This window comes from Zootoca vivipara, chromosome 17, assembly GCF_963506605.1.
Source record: "Zootoca vivipara chromosome 17, rZooViv1.1, whole genome shotgun sequence".
Lineage (NCBI taxonomy): Eukaryota > Metazoa > Chordata > Lepidosauria > Squamata > Lacertidae > Zootoca > Zootoca vivipara.
Genome location: NC_083292.1, coordinates 19,803,358 through 19,819,142, shown reverse-complemented (window position 1 = coordinate 19,819,142; position 15,785 = coordinate 19,803,358). Strand labels below are relative to the sequence as shown.

General features: G+C 43.5%; 1 protein-coding gene across 6 annotated transcripts in view; it reads left to right on the top strand.

Moving 5' to 3' along the window:
* The window catches only part of CIT (citron rho-interacting serine/threonine kinase), a 106,730-nt gene that overhangs the window by 44,619 nt on the left and 46,326 nt on the right, over positions 1-15,785 (top strand). For all 6 annotated transcript variants that reach the window (XM_060269961.1, XM_060269959.1, XM_035099235.2 and 3 more), the window contains exons 18-22: positions 780-905; positions 9,321-9,416; positions 10,459-10,575; positions 11,944-12,053; positions 13,112-13,286. In XM_060269961.1, the coding sequence (XP_060125944.1) occupies positions 780-905; positions 9,321-9,416; positions 10,459-10,575; positions 11,944-12,053; positions 13,112-13,286 (624 nt within the window). The remainder of the gene's footprint in view (positions 1-779; positions 906-9,320; positions 9,417-10,458; positions 10,576-11,943; positions 12,054-13,111; positions 13,287-15,785) is intronic.

Genomic DNA, 15,785 nt, shown 5'->3' with positions numbered 1-15,785 from the left:
TACCAAATCACACCCTTGGTTTGATATCCTGGCTTATTTAACTCCCTGTGGGTTGTACAGGTCAAGCTTCTTGAGTTCGGTTGAAATGGGAAGCTGCTCTTTTAGACTAAACCAGGAATGGAAGGTTTATTAAATCCCTCTTCTGTGTGAGTCTGAGACTTACATTGGCTTGTCCTTGTAACCATAGATGAGGGGTGAGGAACCACTGACCCTCCAGAACTACTACCCACAATGGTTATGCTTTCCCTGCCCAGTTGGAGGCAATAATGCTTCCGAATGCCACTTGCTGTAAATGAGGGATGGGGAGTTCTGTGGTGCTCGGGTCCTGCTTGTGGGTGTCCTATAGGCATCCGGTTGGTTATTGTGAGAACAGGATGCTGTTCCAGATGGACCATTGGCCTGATCCATCAGGCTCTTCTTTGGTTTTAGCAAGCCGGGGATGATGGGAGTTGTAGTTCAGCAACATGCCCCCCCCCCGACCTGCCATAAACCACCCTTTATTTTTATATCTGAACTGGACTATGTTGTGTCAAATGAAAGAATTGGTTTTTTTTTGCTTTTAAAGCAAACAATATTTATCCTTGTTTCTGTGTTCAAGTTCTGTTTTTTCTCTATAAAGAATGTGGTTTTTTTGCTGGATTTGCTTTTTAAATTAAGCTTTAAGGGTGGGTATGTAATTTAGGGAGTGGTACTGAAATGTTTCTACTGTGACTGCTACTTGCCGTGTGAACACCCAGGGCTCCCTTAGCCTCAATTCTGCTTTCCTGAATGTCGGACAGGAAAGGCGCCATTCTCTGGAGAACCAAGTGAAGCGATTGGAAACGGTTGAGCGCAGAGAGAACCGACTGAAGGAAGATATCCAGACGAAATCTCAGCAGATCCAGCAGATGGCGGATAAAATTTTGGTGGGTAGTGATTACAAAATGGTAGGCTGGGAGACTGGAGTGGGATAGTGGGCGCAGTTACTAGCTCCATAAGATGCAGTGGGAAGTGTTAACATTTAAAAGAAGATTTTTCTAGATGTTAAAATGTGTAGCCGGAGCCAGGTGAAACCAAATGAAGGGATTTCATGCTGATTCTTGGGTTCAGGGCTGAGCATTTAGTGTGGGAGGCCTTTTGTGCAGATGTAAGATGACTCTGCTGCTGTGGCAGAAAGAAGAGTCCAGCTGGCTTCTCAGTGGCTGACAGCAATCTGAAGACACATGGAAGCTGGTAGAAGGCCTTGGATATTTTTTTTCTCAATTAACCTATAGCTGCTTTTTGTAACAAGACAGGGCCCCAAGACTGTCTTCCTATTCTGTCTCTTCTGGGCTGACACAAAGACTGACACTATTTATTATTAGGATTATACGGGGCCCAGATTCTCTTAGCCTTGATTCACTAGTGCCTAGTTCTCAATGAGCTCTGTCTATGTATGGGATGTACCACTTCACACTGTGGTTCACATGATGGAATCTTTAGTACAAAAACAAAGGACTTGCTCCTCATAGCAAACTAGCATGTTAGGGACAAGGTTGTGCCATTGTCCTCCTTCCCTGCAAATCTGGTTTTAGATGCTTTTAATCCAGGCATCCCCAAACTGCGGCCCTCCAGATGTTTTGGCCTACAACTCCCATGATCCCTAGCTAACAGGACCAGTGGTCGGGGAAGATGGGAATTGTAGTCCAAAACATCTGGAGGGCCGAAGTTTGGGGGTGCTTGTTTTAATCCCACTTTAAACCCAAGTACATGTCTCAAGATGTGCCTCTGAATGTCAGCTGTTGAGTAGCAGCACAGAGAGGCCTGTTACTTTCATGTTCTTATGAAAGGAACCTTATTGTATGGAGGAACATGCAATCATGTGAGGCCTGACCTGGAGACTGTGCCTGGGCTGTCCCACCTCAGCAAGACCATGACATAGGCTGAAATCATCTGCATCCTGGCACAGGTAATCTGCAGTAAGTACACTATAGTGCCCATGCTGCAGTGCAACCAAGCAAATTGCACCCATGCGAGATAGCTGTGGCACAGCTAAGTGAAGCGCACATAACTTACTCGTGCTCTACTGGCCTTGGATGTGGCAACATTGAGGGAACTAGGCAGAGCTGGTCAGAAGTAATATAGGTTCCAGTGAAATCCCTGCCCACTCACCTGGTAGCGCTCTCAAATTCCATTATAAGTGGAATTTGATGGGAACCCTTTCTGCAACGTCATTTCAGAACGCCTGCTTGCCACGTAGGAGAGACTTACAATTTCCAGTTGCTTTGACAGAAGCTCTCGAACTCAAATAAAACATGTTTCATAAAACTCCGTACCCATCCTGTGTTTTGAGTTGTGTGACAATAAAATCTGCAGAGCCCAGCTTGGGAAGTCTTGGCAACCTCTCCTGTGTTGCAATGTCTGCTGCATCTTCCCTGTTGAAGAAGCGAATGAGTCATCATAACTCTTTCCTCTCCAAATATAAATGGTTGGATGCTTTTCAGTGCATGGGAGAGAAAGGATTTCTTTCTTTGCTGTATATATGAATTTCACTTTTTATTTATGATGCTCATCATTGTTATTTATGAATTTCGTCCACTGGGGAGCCAGGCAGAGGGACTTGCAGCTGTTGCTGCAGGATCAACCCAGGGACATTTCAGCAGTTTCAGATTCATTCGTTTTGCATCAGTCCTGTCCAAAAACTGTGTGTGTTTAGGTGCGTATGATGCACTCTCACCCATTCATATCCTTAGACATGCATCTGTGTGCGCACAGGCTCCCCCATTTGCTTATGTGTGCATCCATATATACATTGTGGTTGTATGCCTGTCTGCACTCAGGCATATGCATATATGCCTGTTCATTTTTGTTTGTTTCTAGAAACAGTTATACTGTCTGAGGGGCCCCAAGGTATATGAACGCCTACACACACTCTTAGCTTCTGTAGCAGGGCTTTACTAATCCCAATCACACAACACCCCAAAACAATTTACAACCAAGCAAAAAATACAATGATAAAACCACATAAACAGATCTAAAAACAGATTGAATGAGACACTGTATCATTTGTGATGCCCAGGAAAACAAAGACATATTTGCTTGGCACTGAAACGATGGCAAGGTTAGTGCCAGGCGGGCCTCCCCGGGGAGAGGGGTGGGAAGGGAACAGAGCATTTTTTTATTTTAAAAAACCCTGTTTAATTGTAGAGAAGCTATTTCAGCAGATCACGGCCATCATCCTCCAAAGGCTGCTGCAAAAACAAAACCAGATGATGATGATGTTAATTTGAGAAAATTCAGGGTGAGGGAGGGCTAAGCTTGAGGAATTTGTGTACCCTCTACTTTTCCTCTTCAGACCTCAGATTATACCTCTCAATAGTATGAAACCTGCTTAGGCTTATAAATAAAGCCTTTTGCAATGAGACAGTTTGAAAAGTCTAAAATAAATCCAGAACATCTTTATTTATAAAAGAGGTAGCTGCTTCCAAGTAGGCAATCAAATGGAAAAACAACAACGGTTATCTACACCTTCTTGTAATTAAAGGTTCAGCAGTAGGTGTTTGAACTGCTCAAACCTTTCCAGAGGGGAGGGTACTGCAGTTTCATGTCCTTGTATCATTAGTGTGGGGTTGCAGGCTTCTTCTCGACCCATGTGATTCAGTGATATTCCAAGCTGGACAGCTCAGAGCAGAATTCAGTTAAGTCCAATGCACCAGATTGACACAAAAGCTGCACCTTTTAAACCCTCATTGCATTAGCTAAAACTAAAAAAGGTGTGTGTGGGGGGGGGCCAAGTCTCCCTGGGGAAATCAGCCAGTCAGTTTCCTGGATTTTGTTTGCCCATTCTGGACTGAATTGTGAAGCCTCTTACGTATTAGATCATAATACATGGAGCATTCAGAGATGTTGCATGCTGCAAAATAGGCATGGTAATATACATGCAAAGTTTCTATGCCTCTGCCTACAAAGAGGTGCGTTTCAAAGAGGAAATCGTTCACATCTGAAGTGGCCCTTGAAGGATGAGGCATTGAAGACATTAAGAAGGGCACAACAGATGAATAATGGCATTAGAAAAGGACACATCAGAGAAATGAAAGGCTCCTCTTGCTTAACGAACCACTGGATCAGCCAGATGGATCAGCCTCACCGCTGCATTGTAGCACAGGAAATTACCCTCGCTCTCTCTAGTTGGTGCTGACAACATCCTTGCAAGCTGGTGTATATAGTAGATGGGCCATAGCGGTTGTTGATGACAACAGTCAAGAAAACGGAAGTTCCATTTTAAAGCCGCCACGCTTATAGAGCAAGCTGTGGTTTGGGGGATCTGTCCAAACTGGCAAAGAAATGTACCTCGTTTGCAAGCAGCTTTAGACACTTTTTTTTTTTAATGGTGGTATTCCCTTTCAATATATTCTCACATGCCTCTAGATGAGCTGTCCCAAATCGGGGTATCTTCCTATCTCCTCTTGAGCAAACTCCAGACCTGGTAACTGGGGATCCCTTTGGAGAAAACTTTCTAAATTATTGGAAAACGGCACCATACCGTTTCTCTTAACTAAGAAAAGATCCCGCTCAAACTGGGATCTGCTCTGAAAAAGACTAAGGCTAGACAAGTAAGAGAATTGCCAAGTATACATTTTGTCTGAGGTTTTTTGGAAGTGTAGGTGGATGCTGTCAGTGGCTATGGTAACGGGTGAAGAACAATCCTTTAAAATTATTTATCTTTGCCTCTGAGCTTTTATTGACTTTAAAGTGGCTGCTACTCAACTCGGGAAGGATCCAGACACACCCACAAGCGCACAGATACACACTATAATACTGATTGTAAGTTAAATATGAAGCCGTATTCTGTGGCCTAGAAGGAGATGTTCTGGATTTATTTATTGAAATAAGGGCATTACATTCCAGGCCTTAAGATTCAAATATCTCACTTATATTGTTGAGTTATTTATAAAAGTATTTAAATACCACCCGCGCATAAAATTTCATGTTGACATACAGCAATAGAAAACCGTAAAAACCATTAGAAATACTGCAAAGCAATCATTAAAGTGGCTGGCTCCTCAAGAAAATGTTTAAACAGCTGCATACTATTTATATATTTTCATGAATATGCGTTTCAGGCATTTGCCTCTCATGAATGCAAGTGGATTCAGTAATGAACCATTCAGTGACTTCTTGATGGCATCACTTGCCAAAGGCCTTGAAGGCCGGTGCAGCAGGAAGGCTGGAGGCTGCATCTTATCCTGCTGTTTCAACCCTTCTTTTGTGTGTACAGGCTGTTGAATCAAGAGAGTGAGTGACCTGTGCCCGAGCAAAATAATTGTAGCCTAAGTCTCTTAAGTAACTTTCTTGGGTTCCATGGTCACTGCAGATGGTGACAGCAGTCACAAAATTAAAAAAGGTTAAGGGGCGATATGATAGCCATGTTCAAATATATAAAAGGATGTCATATAGAGGAGGGCGAAAGGTTGTTTTCTGCTGCTCCAGAGAAAGCGGACACGGAGCAATGGATTCAAGCTACAAGAAAGAAGATTCCACCTAAACATTAGGGAGAATTTCCTGGCAGTAAGAGCTTTTCGGCAGTGGAATTTGCTACCAAGGAGTGTGGTGGAGTCTCCTTCTTTGGAGGTCTTTAAGCAGAGGCGAAAGGAAAGTCCGATGCTGTAAAGAAAAATATTGCATAGGAACCTGGAATGTAAGAACCATGAATGGAGGTAAGCTGGATGTGGTCAAAAATGAGATGACAAGAATAAATATCTACATCCTGGGCATCAGTGAACTAAAATGGAAGGGAATGGGCGAATTCAGTTCGGGTGACTATCATATCTACTACTGTGGGCAAGAATCCCGTAGTAGAAATGTAGTGGCCCTCATAGTCAACAAAAGAGTGGCAAAAGCTGTAATGGGATACAATCTCAAAAATGACAGAATGATCTTGATACGAATCCAAGGCGGACCTTTTAACATCACAGTAATCCAAGTTTATGCACCAACTACCGGAGCTGAAGAAAGTGAAATTGACCAATTCTATGAAGACCTACAACATCTTCTAGAAATGACACCAAAGAAGGATGTTCTTCTCATTACAGGGGATTGGAATGCTAAAGTAGGGAATCATGAGATAAAAGGAACAACTGGCAAGTTTGGCCTGGGAGTTCAAAATGAAGCAGGGCAAAGGCTAATAGAGTTCTGTCAAGAGAACAAGCTGGTCATCACAAACACACTCTTCCAACAACACAAGAGACGACTCTACACATGGATATCACCAAATGGGCAGCATCGAAATCAGATTGATTATATTCTCTGCAGCCAAAGATGGAGAAGCTCTATACAGTCAGCAAAAACAAGACCTGGAGCTGACTGTAACTCAGATCATCAGCTTCTTATAGCAAAATTCCAGCTTAAACTGAAGAAAGTAGGAAAAACCACTGGGCCAGTAAGATACAATCTGAATCAAATCCCTTATGAATACACAGTGGAAGTGAGGAACAGGTTTAAGGATTTAGATTTGGTGGACAGAGTGCCTGTAGAACTATGGATGGAGGCTCGTAACATTATACAGGAGGCAGCAACGAAAACCATCCCAAGGAAAAGGAAATGCAAGAAAGCAAAATGGCTGTCCAACGAGGCCTTACAAATAGCGGAGGAGAGGAGGCAAGCAAAATGCAAGGGAGAAAGGGAAAGATACAGGAAACTGAATGCAGATTTCCAAAAAACAGCAAGGAGAGACAAGAGGGTCTTCTTAAATGAGCAATGCAAAGAAATAGAGGAAAACAATAGAATGGGGAAAACCAGAGATCTGTTCAAGAAAATTGGAGACATGAAAGGAACATTTCGTACAAAGATTACCATAATCAAGGACAAAAGTGGTAAGGACCTAACAGAAGCAGAAGACATCAAGAAGAGGTGGCAAGAATACACAGAGGAATTATACCAGAAAGATATGGAGGTCTCGTACACCCCAGGTAGTGTGGTTGCTGACCTTGAGCCAGACATCTTGGAGAGTGAAGTCAAATGGGCCTTAGAAAGCACTGCTAATAACAAGGCCAGTGGAAGTGATGATATTCCAGCTGAACTATTTAAAATTTTAAAAGATGCTGCTGTTAAGGTGCTACACCCAATATGCCAGCAAGTTTGGAAAACTCAGCAATGGCCAGAGGATTGGAGAAGATCAGTCTACATCCCAATTCCAAAGAAGGGCAGTGCCAAAGAATGCTCCAACTACCGCACAATTGCGCTCATTTCACACGCTAGCAAGGTTATGCTTAAAATTCTACAAGGCAGGCTTAAGCAGTATGTGGACCGAGAACTCCCAGAAGTGCAAGCTGGATTTCGAAAGGGCAGAGGAACCAGAGACCAAATAGCAAACATGCGCTGGATTATGGAGAAAGCTAGAGAGTTCCAGAAAAACGTCTACTTCTGCTTCATTGACTATGCAAAAGCCTTTGACTGTGTCGACCACAGCAAACTATGGCAAGTTCTTAAAGAAATGGGAGTGCCTGATCACCTCATCTGTCTCCTGAGAAATCTCTATGTGGGACAAGAAGCTACAGTTAGAACTGGATATGGAACAACTGAGTGGTTCAAAATTGGGAAAGGAGTACGACAAGGTTGTATATTGTCTCCCTGCTTATTTAACTTATATGCAGAATTCATCGTGCGAAAGGCTGGACTAGATGAATCCCAAGCCGGAATTAAGATTGCCGGAAGAAATATCAACAACCTCAGATATGCAGATGACACAACCTTGATGGCAGAAAGCGAGGAGGAATTAAAGAACCTTTTAATGAGGGTGAAAGAAGAGAGCGCAAAATATGGTCTGAAACTCAACATCAAAAAAACCAAGATCATGGCCACTGGTCTCATCACCTCCTGGCAAATAGAAGGGGAAGAAATGGAGGCAGTGAGAGATTTTACTTTCTTGGGCTCCTTGATCACTGCAGATGGTGACAGCAGTCACGAAATTAAAAGACGCCTGCTTCTTGGGAGAAAAGCAATGACAAACCTAGACAGCATCTTAAAAAGCAGAGACATCACCTTGCCGACAAAGGTCCGTATAGTTAAAGCTATGGTTTTCCCAGTAGTGATGTATGGAAGTGAGAGCTGGACCATAAAGAAGGCTGATCGCCGAAGAATTGATGCTTTTGAATTGTGGTGCTGGAGGAGACTCTTGAGAGTCCCATGGACTGCAAGAAGATCAAACCTATCCATTCTGAAGGAAATCAGCCCTGAGTGCTCCCTGGAAGGACAGATTGTGAAGCTGAGGCTCCAATACTTTGGCCACCTCATGAGAAGAGAAGAATCCTTGGAAAAGCCCCTGATGTTGGGAAAGATTGAGGGCACTAGGAGAAGGGGACGTCAGAGGACAAGATGGTTGGACAGTGTTCTCGAAGCTACGAACATGAGTTTGACCAAACTGCGGGAGGCAGTGCAAGACAGGAGTGCCTGGCGTGCTATGGTCCATGGGGTCACGAAGAGTCGGACACGACTAAACGACTAAACAACAACAAACAACAACAAAGCAGAGGCTTGACAGGCATATGTCAAGAATGCTTTGATGGTGTTTCCTGCTTGGCAGGGGGTTGGACTGGATGTCCCTTGTGGTCTCTTCCAACTCTATGATTCTATGAAAAGACGCCTGCTTCTTGGGAGAAAAGAAAACCTAGGCAGCATCTTTAAAAGTAGAGACCGGCAAAGGTCCGTATGGTTAAAGCTATGGTTTTCCCAGTAGTGATGTATGGAAGTGAGACCATAAAGAAGGCTGATCACCAAAGAATGGATGCTTTTGAATTATGGTGCTGGAGGAGACTCTTGAGAGTCCCATGGACTGCAAGAAGATCAAACCTATCCATTCTGAAGGAAATCAGCCCTGAGTGCTCACTGGAAGGACAGATCGTGAAGCTGAAGCTCCAATACCTTGGCCACCTCATGAGAAAAGAAGACTCCCTGGAAAAGACCCTGATGTTGGGAAAGTTTGGGGGCACTAGGAGAAGGGGACGACAGAGGATGAGATGGTTGGACAGTGTTCTCGAAGCTACCAACATGAGTCTGACCAAACTGCGGGAGGCAGTGGAAGACGGGAGTGCCTGGCGTGCTCTGGTCCATGGGGTCACGAAGAGTCGGACACGACTAAACAACAACAAGTCTCTTAAAAAATGTATATTTGTGTGATAGCATGTGTTGTTGCTGCAACATGTGGGAAGAGCCATCCAAATGGGGGGTTTAACTGATGAGGCCTGACCTGTAATTGTCTCCCCCAGAGCAAGAAATGCAGTTTGTGGCATGCCTTTCATGAGTGTGTATGTTGTGCCATTCCCCCTCTTCCTTAATCTTTGATATGTTTAAACCTTTGTTTCCAGGAATTAGAAGAGAAGCATCGGGAGGCACAGCTCTCTGCTCAGCACCTGGAGTTGCATCTGAAACAGAAAGAGCAGATGTATGAAGAAAGGATCAAAGTAAAGATATCTTTTTTATCTTCAGGCGTGCTTAAAAGATGCATGGCCCTCTGCACAAAACCCCTTTTAAAATCTCCAGCTTCCTTCTCCCTTGCTCCTGCACTTCTGAGGCATTGTCTCTGTCTCTCTCAGTGTTTGGAGTGGGTAAACATGCTTAGCTGACTTGTTCTGTCATGCTGGTGGTGCCTAGTATTTTATACTGGGAACCCAGTTGATATTCCTGTTGCAGCCAATATGGCATATTGTGCCGCTTTGCTCTCCGTAATCAAAACACCTTTGGATATATTTGCGAAGGAAAAATGAATTGCATCAAAACACTTTATCCAGCAGACATGGTAAACCGGGGGGAGTGTGACCTCTTTAACAGAGGTGGCCCCAAGCTGCTTTGTGCAGTGGGTTTGGGGAATTCTTACTGGCAGAGAGACAGTCAGTTCTGGTCCATAGAGCACAAATTGCTGGTGGGAATTTTGAGCAGCTTCAGTTTTCCCAAGTCAGCTCCAGTAGGTCAAATCTGTCTCCTACTTCATATTTATTAGTTCCCAGTAGTGTCCCATGTTCATTAAGGGAAGAATGTTTCATTTAACATAACATATGTGAGCAGAAGAAGCTGCTTTAGGCTGCCTTAGGCCACTGGCCCGCCTGGTCAAGTAACTGCCTACTTTGGCTAACAACGAGTCAACGAGTCCTTTAACTGACAGTGGCGAGGTCTGAACTTGGGACCTTTTCGTACACAAGGTTTGTGCTCTACATCTATGCTACGCCCCTTTTCTTTGAAGTGAGAAAGGAGGAAGGGCATAGTGCTTTGCATAAGACTCCTGCCCCAGATCCTAGAGAACTATTGCCAGTCAGTGTAATATAGACAGCCCTGTGCTAGATGGACCAGTGGTTAGACATGGTGTAGGTCAGCTCCCTTATATTCCTAGTGTTTGCCATAGGAAAAGATTCAGGCACCAAAATGTCTTGTGCCCGCCTTCATCCCCTTGATGAAGACTGACATTAGGCACAAAGGAAGAAAGTAAGCATGTATTTATTTTTCTTTTAGGTGCTTGACCATCAGATGAAAAAAGATATTGCAGAAAAGGATGCGCTCGAGAACGTGTTGAGAAAACATGAGGAAGAAGCCCATGAAAAATGCAAAATTCTTGCAGAACAGAAAGCAGTATGTGAAGCTCTGATTTACTTACAAACACAAACAAGCCAGGATATGAAGTTGTGGTCTAAAGTTGGCTTTCAGATCCTGGCTTGTTTGGAAGCTGTGAACCACAGTTCTCGATTTGCATGTAATGGGAAGCTGTGGTTAACTTGCAGCTTCCTGACTTGTCTCCCCATTCACTTGATGGGGCTGTGTGTGGGTGAATGGAGCTTGTGCGTATCTTGGCTTTTTAAGCCAGAATTTGATTTCCACGAACTGGGCCTCTGTCAGTCAGGGTCACTAGGGTGACAGTGTGAGAGAAAAATACATCCCTCTCAACTCTCTCCATGCCATGCATAATTATATAAACCTTGTCATATCACTGCCTTGCTCTTCTCTACCTTAACCTGTGTTGCACAAGAGCTTGTGTTGAAAGAAAGACACCCTTATATTGCAGTGTGGTGTCCTAGATCAGCTTTGCTTGAGATGCAGTCAATGCACTCATCCTAAATGCTTAATACTAGAGCAGCAATTCCTAGAATTGGGCCATTGAAGAGCTTCCTAAGAGCACTTTGAGAGAACTGCATTGTAAATAGCTTCTGTGTGGTCCTTAGCCAAAGGGCTTGTTTGTGCTAAATTGGGATACCTTGAAATATGTCTGCAAATATCCAAAGGGTAGTGTGCTCTTAATCTAGTTTTAGTTTCCTGTAGAAATAAATATGAGCAGATTATTGATGGTGCCTCTGTATGGGAATCCCCACTTGGCTTCGCTAAACCGGACATGCTCCATATAACAGTTAACTGTGACTGCATCCCCCAGCTTGAATAATTTGATCTGTTTCAGCAAGAGACCATGGTATATATTCATATCTGGAGAGAATTGCTTTGTTCTGAAAGAAGCACACACAGCATTTTTCAAATCCCCCATGACATCGGCTTGTCTGCAGGAGCCCTGTGCACATGTGCCATGGAATGCCTGTATACAGCAGAAGTTTCTGGGGAGTGCTGTAGTTGTGCGCACACAACTAACATGAATTGATGAGTAGCTTCTGAGCCCTTCTCCAAATTAAGAATGTGTCCCAGTTTTGCATTGCAAAGGAAGCTCCTTAATGGTAAGTGAGCTTGTCAGCCACCACTAAACTTATTATTTAAGGAGTCCTTGCTTAAGCCTCCAAGGAACCTCTGGGCCAGGCATCCCCAAACTGCGGCCCTCCAGATGTTTTGGCCTACAGCTCCCATGATCCCTAGGTAACAGGACCAGTGGTCGGGGAAGATGGGAATTGTAGTCCAAAACATCTGGAGGGCCGAAGTTTGGGGATGCCTGCTCTGGGCTCTTCAGAACATAGTTTGAAAGCCACCCATAAGTCATATTAACTGTAGGTATCTTTCTTTCAGATGCTCAATGCCATGGATTCAAAGATTAGGTCTCTGGAACAGAGAATAGTGGAACTGTCTGAAGCTAATAAGCTTGCAGCAAATAGCAGCCTATTTACGCAAAGGAACATGTAAGCATGAAGCTGTCCTTTGGCTCACAGCCCCCTGGGGAAGTTTGGAGTACTAGTGAAACAAGCCCTTTTCTGTGCTTTTCATAAAGAACCGATGACTTGAGGGCATTTTTCTAGCTGAAGAGAAACTCCCTGAAATCTCCACTGCCTTCTGTTTGGCTACTGTGTCTATTAAGGCTTGCTCGTCAGAAACGTCCCTTTGGTGTGAGGTGCCTTAGTGTAACCTTTCCCGCTTTTTATTTTTTTGGTACGCCACTTGATTAAGTTTTGCTTTAAATTTTCATTTTCAGTTCCCGAACCTCTGAGACATTTTCTGAGCGAGGAAAATTGAGATTACGCAAATTTCTTGTGCGCATAATGATAGCTTTGGGTGGGAGGATAACAGCTGGTGACTTGTATCCAACTTAAGTTCTCTTCAGAGGAGACCCATTGAAATTAAAGGACATAGTCATGCTCATTAGTTTCATTGGGCCTACTCTGAGTAGGATAGGAATTGGGTACAACAGGACAAACTCCTTATAGTCATATAGCAGGGGGAAAGCAGATATACTACTGTTTCCAGGTGTGTTGTCAGTATTGTAGTTGTATTAAGGGGGAGCAGCTCTTATTGGTTGCTCTTAACTTTGAACATAAGAACCAATGGCCCATCTAGTCCGGCATCTCACAGTGGCTGACCGGATGCCTATGGGAAACCCTCAAGCCAGGACCCAGGCACAAGAGCACTCTCCTCCCACTTCCCCTGTGATTTGCAGCAACTGGCATTCAGAATGGCGTAACACCAGTTAGCTTCTTGTCCTAAAGCCCAGTTGCAGGATTAGCCAGTTTTCATTGGGCAAATGGCCAGATATTTTTTGTGATTAGGGAGAAGACTCAAGTTACATCCGTGCTCTATAACAGCAGTTTTGGTGATAAATGTGACCTTTTCAAAATAAAAGTGTTCATATGATTGGATGGGCTTGACTCTGCACTCCTGGTCTAGGGAGCCATTTCTTTTGCACCCCAAAGTAAGAAAGGGCTTTTGGCCAGGACTAGAGTACATCTTCCCCCCCACTTTTCAGGAAAGCCCAAGAAGAAATGATCTCTGAGCTCAGACAGCAGAAATTTTATCTGGAAACTCAAGCTGGAAAATTGGAGGCCCAGAACAGTAAGCTGGAGGAACAGTTGGAGAAAATCAGTCATCAGGACCACAATGACAAGGCTCGCTTGTTGGAGCTGGAGACTAGATTGCGAGAGGTAAAAGTTTGCTTGCCAATGTCAGTATTCCTGCTGCTTCTATAAATGGAACTGAATTGTCTAGCTGGCACTGGCAAAATGGCAGTGTGGCAGTTTTTCTCTGTCCTTGCGGTAGCTCCAAGTGAATGAAGGTGAAGCTTCTCAACCCCCTTGAACAGGATAACTGTGGAGTGTCTGTTCATAACTACAAGACGAGACAGCCTATTGTCATGGGAGAAAGTGGGGTGACTGCTCTACTACATGATTATTTTAGGTCTCCTTGGAATGTCTTTCACAGGGCTGTTTGGGCATAGTTTTCTTTTTTAAAAATTTTTTAAGAAATATTTTATTACAAAGAACATAGAAAAAAATTAACAATACGTGACACTATAGACAAACTTAGACATATTTCCCACAATAAAAATTAAAAGAAAATAAGAAAAAAGAAAGAAAAAGATAAAAAGAAACGGGAAAAGGGGGGGGTCACTTTTCATGACTAAAGACATTACCAAATTCATATTTTGAACATTTCATGGGCATAGTTTTCAGTGGTACGCAGATTAGATCAATCTGTAATTTGGATCTGAAGACTAGCTAGACAAGTGACTCTTTTTTCCTCATTGCATATTTTAATGTTGGCCTCCTTCAGAACAGTACGTGAAGCTTTTTCTAGAGTGACATCCTTAAAACTGCATGCTAACCTACTTGGTTGCCATAAACATCTGACAGGTTTAATTATTCAGAAGTGGCAATGCTTACGGCAGTTTTGGATTTTGAAAATGTGTTGCTGACGCTTTTTGAACTGCAGCCAAAACAAGAAATGCCAGAGAGAGAGAAACTCAACAGCCTGCTTAGCTGGACGTTTAGACAACTACAGGCGGCACCCCACTTATGTGTGATCAGTTCACTTCTGAGTTATATACTCACGGTGCTGGAAAATAAATAAGTCAGTTCAAACTCAGAAATGTCAGGAGAGAGTCGGTGAGTTCTTGTGGCCTCCCCAGAGCCCAAAGAGGACGTCAGTGTGGGCAGAGGAAACCCCAAAGAGACCAGAGGCACAGCGGGACTTTGTTTGCGCTGCTCAGCCTCCCCACCTAGCAACTGACGTGCAGGGTATTGCAGCAGCAACAGCTGCTTTCCTGTGCATCCTCCAGCCTCCTGCCAGCCCCAGAGTTTTAATTCTAGTTGTGGATATTTTTGGATACAGTATTTTTTGGTATGGATTGAAGAGAAAGTGGCACAGAGGGCGTTTAAAGGGTATTTAGAGGGTGCTCCCCACTTTACATGATCTACCTGTTTCTCTGAAAATAAGGCATACCCATAAAATAAGCCATAGCAGGATTTCTAAGCATTTGCGCAATATAAGCCATACCCCGAAAATAAAGACACAGTGATAGGTGCAGTTCTGGAGGGTGCCAAGGAAGAGGCGAGGCCGGATCCGTAATAAAAAAAATAAGACATCCCCTGAAAATAAGCCATAGTGTGTCTTCTTGAGGAAAAATAAATACAGTGGTACCTCTACTTTCGAATTTAATGCGTTCCGAACACACATTTGTAAGTCGAAAAAAATTGTAAGTCGAATCCCATAGGAATGCATTGGGAGAAAAAAATCGTAAGTAGAAGCAACCCTATCTAAAAATTCGTAAGTAGAAAAAATCCTATCTAAACCGCATCCAAGATGGCGGACGGAGCTCCATTCGTAAGTAGAGTTATTCGTAAGTAGAGGTACCACTGTATAAGACACTGTCTTTTTTTCGGGGAAACACGGTATGCACACAGTGTGTGTGTGTGTGTGGGGAGAACGTAACCTCTGGGTAAGTGGGGAGCCACCTGTATTAGATCGTAACACTTATTTTTATATCCTCACTATCAAAAATGTAAATTTATTAAGAAATTGGCATCCCATAGTATTAGGAAGGAAGAAGTGAAAATTGATGTGGATCTGTGATATGGAGAGAGGCAAATATTCTGAGGGTGGTTTTCATTGGAGGAATGAGCTGCAAGGAATGCAGGGGTTGTTGAAAAGGGATATGAGAGTGAGTTGGGGGGGGGGCTTTCCAAATGAAAGCCTTCCTTGCATGCAGTTGAGCAATTCATGTACATCTGGCCACATGGGTGGTGGGTTGTGATTGTCACGGCATAAGCTTTTGTGGATCAGAGGCCACTTCTTTAGGGTTTAGTATGATCCTTGGTATACGTTTTGCAAAAAATAGAGCTGTCATGGTAACATGTAAGAAATGCAATTTGTGACAACTCAGAGTTTCAAGGTTTGCAAAATAAGCCCATTGAACCTGCATGGCAGTGGTAGTTCATGATAATTCACTCGGCAGCTCTAGGGTGATTGTGTTCAGGCCTGTAGCAGGACAGGAAACCAGCGTCTCATTTCAGACCCAAATAAATTCAGCTATTTCACCCTTTGAAATTCCTCTGGAGAATGACAACCGTCGGGTCAGAAGCAGAGTATCCAGGGAGATTGAAATGTTCTCCTTCTGCTTTGTGACTATTATCCCATCTGATATC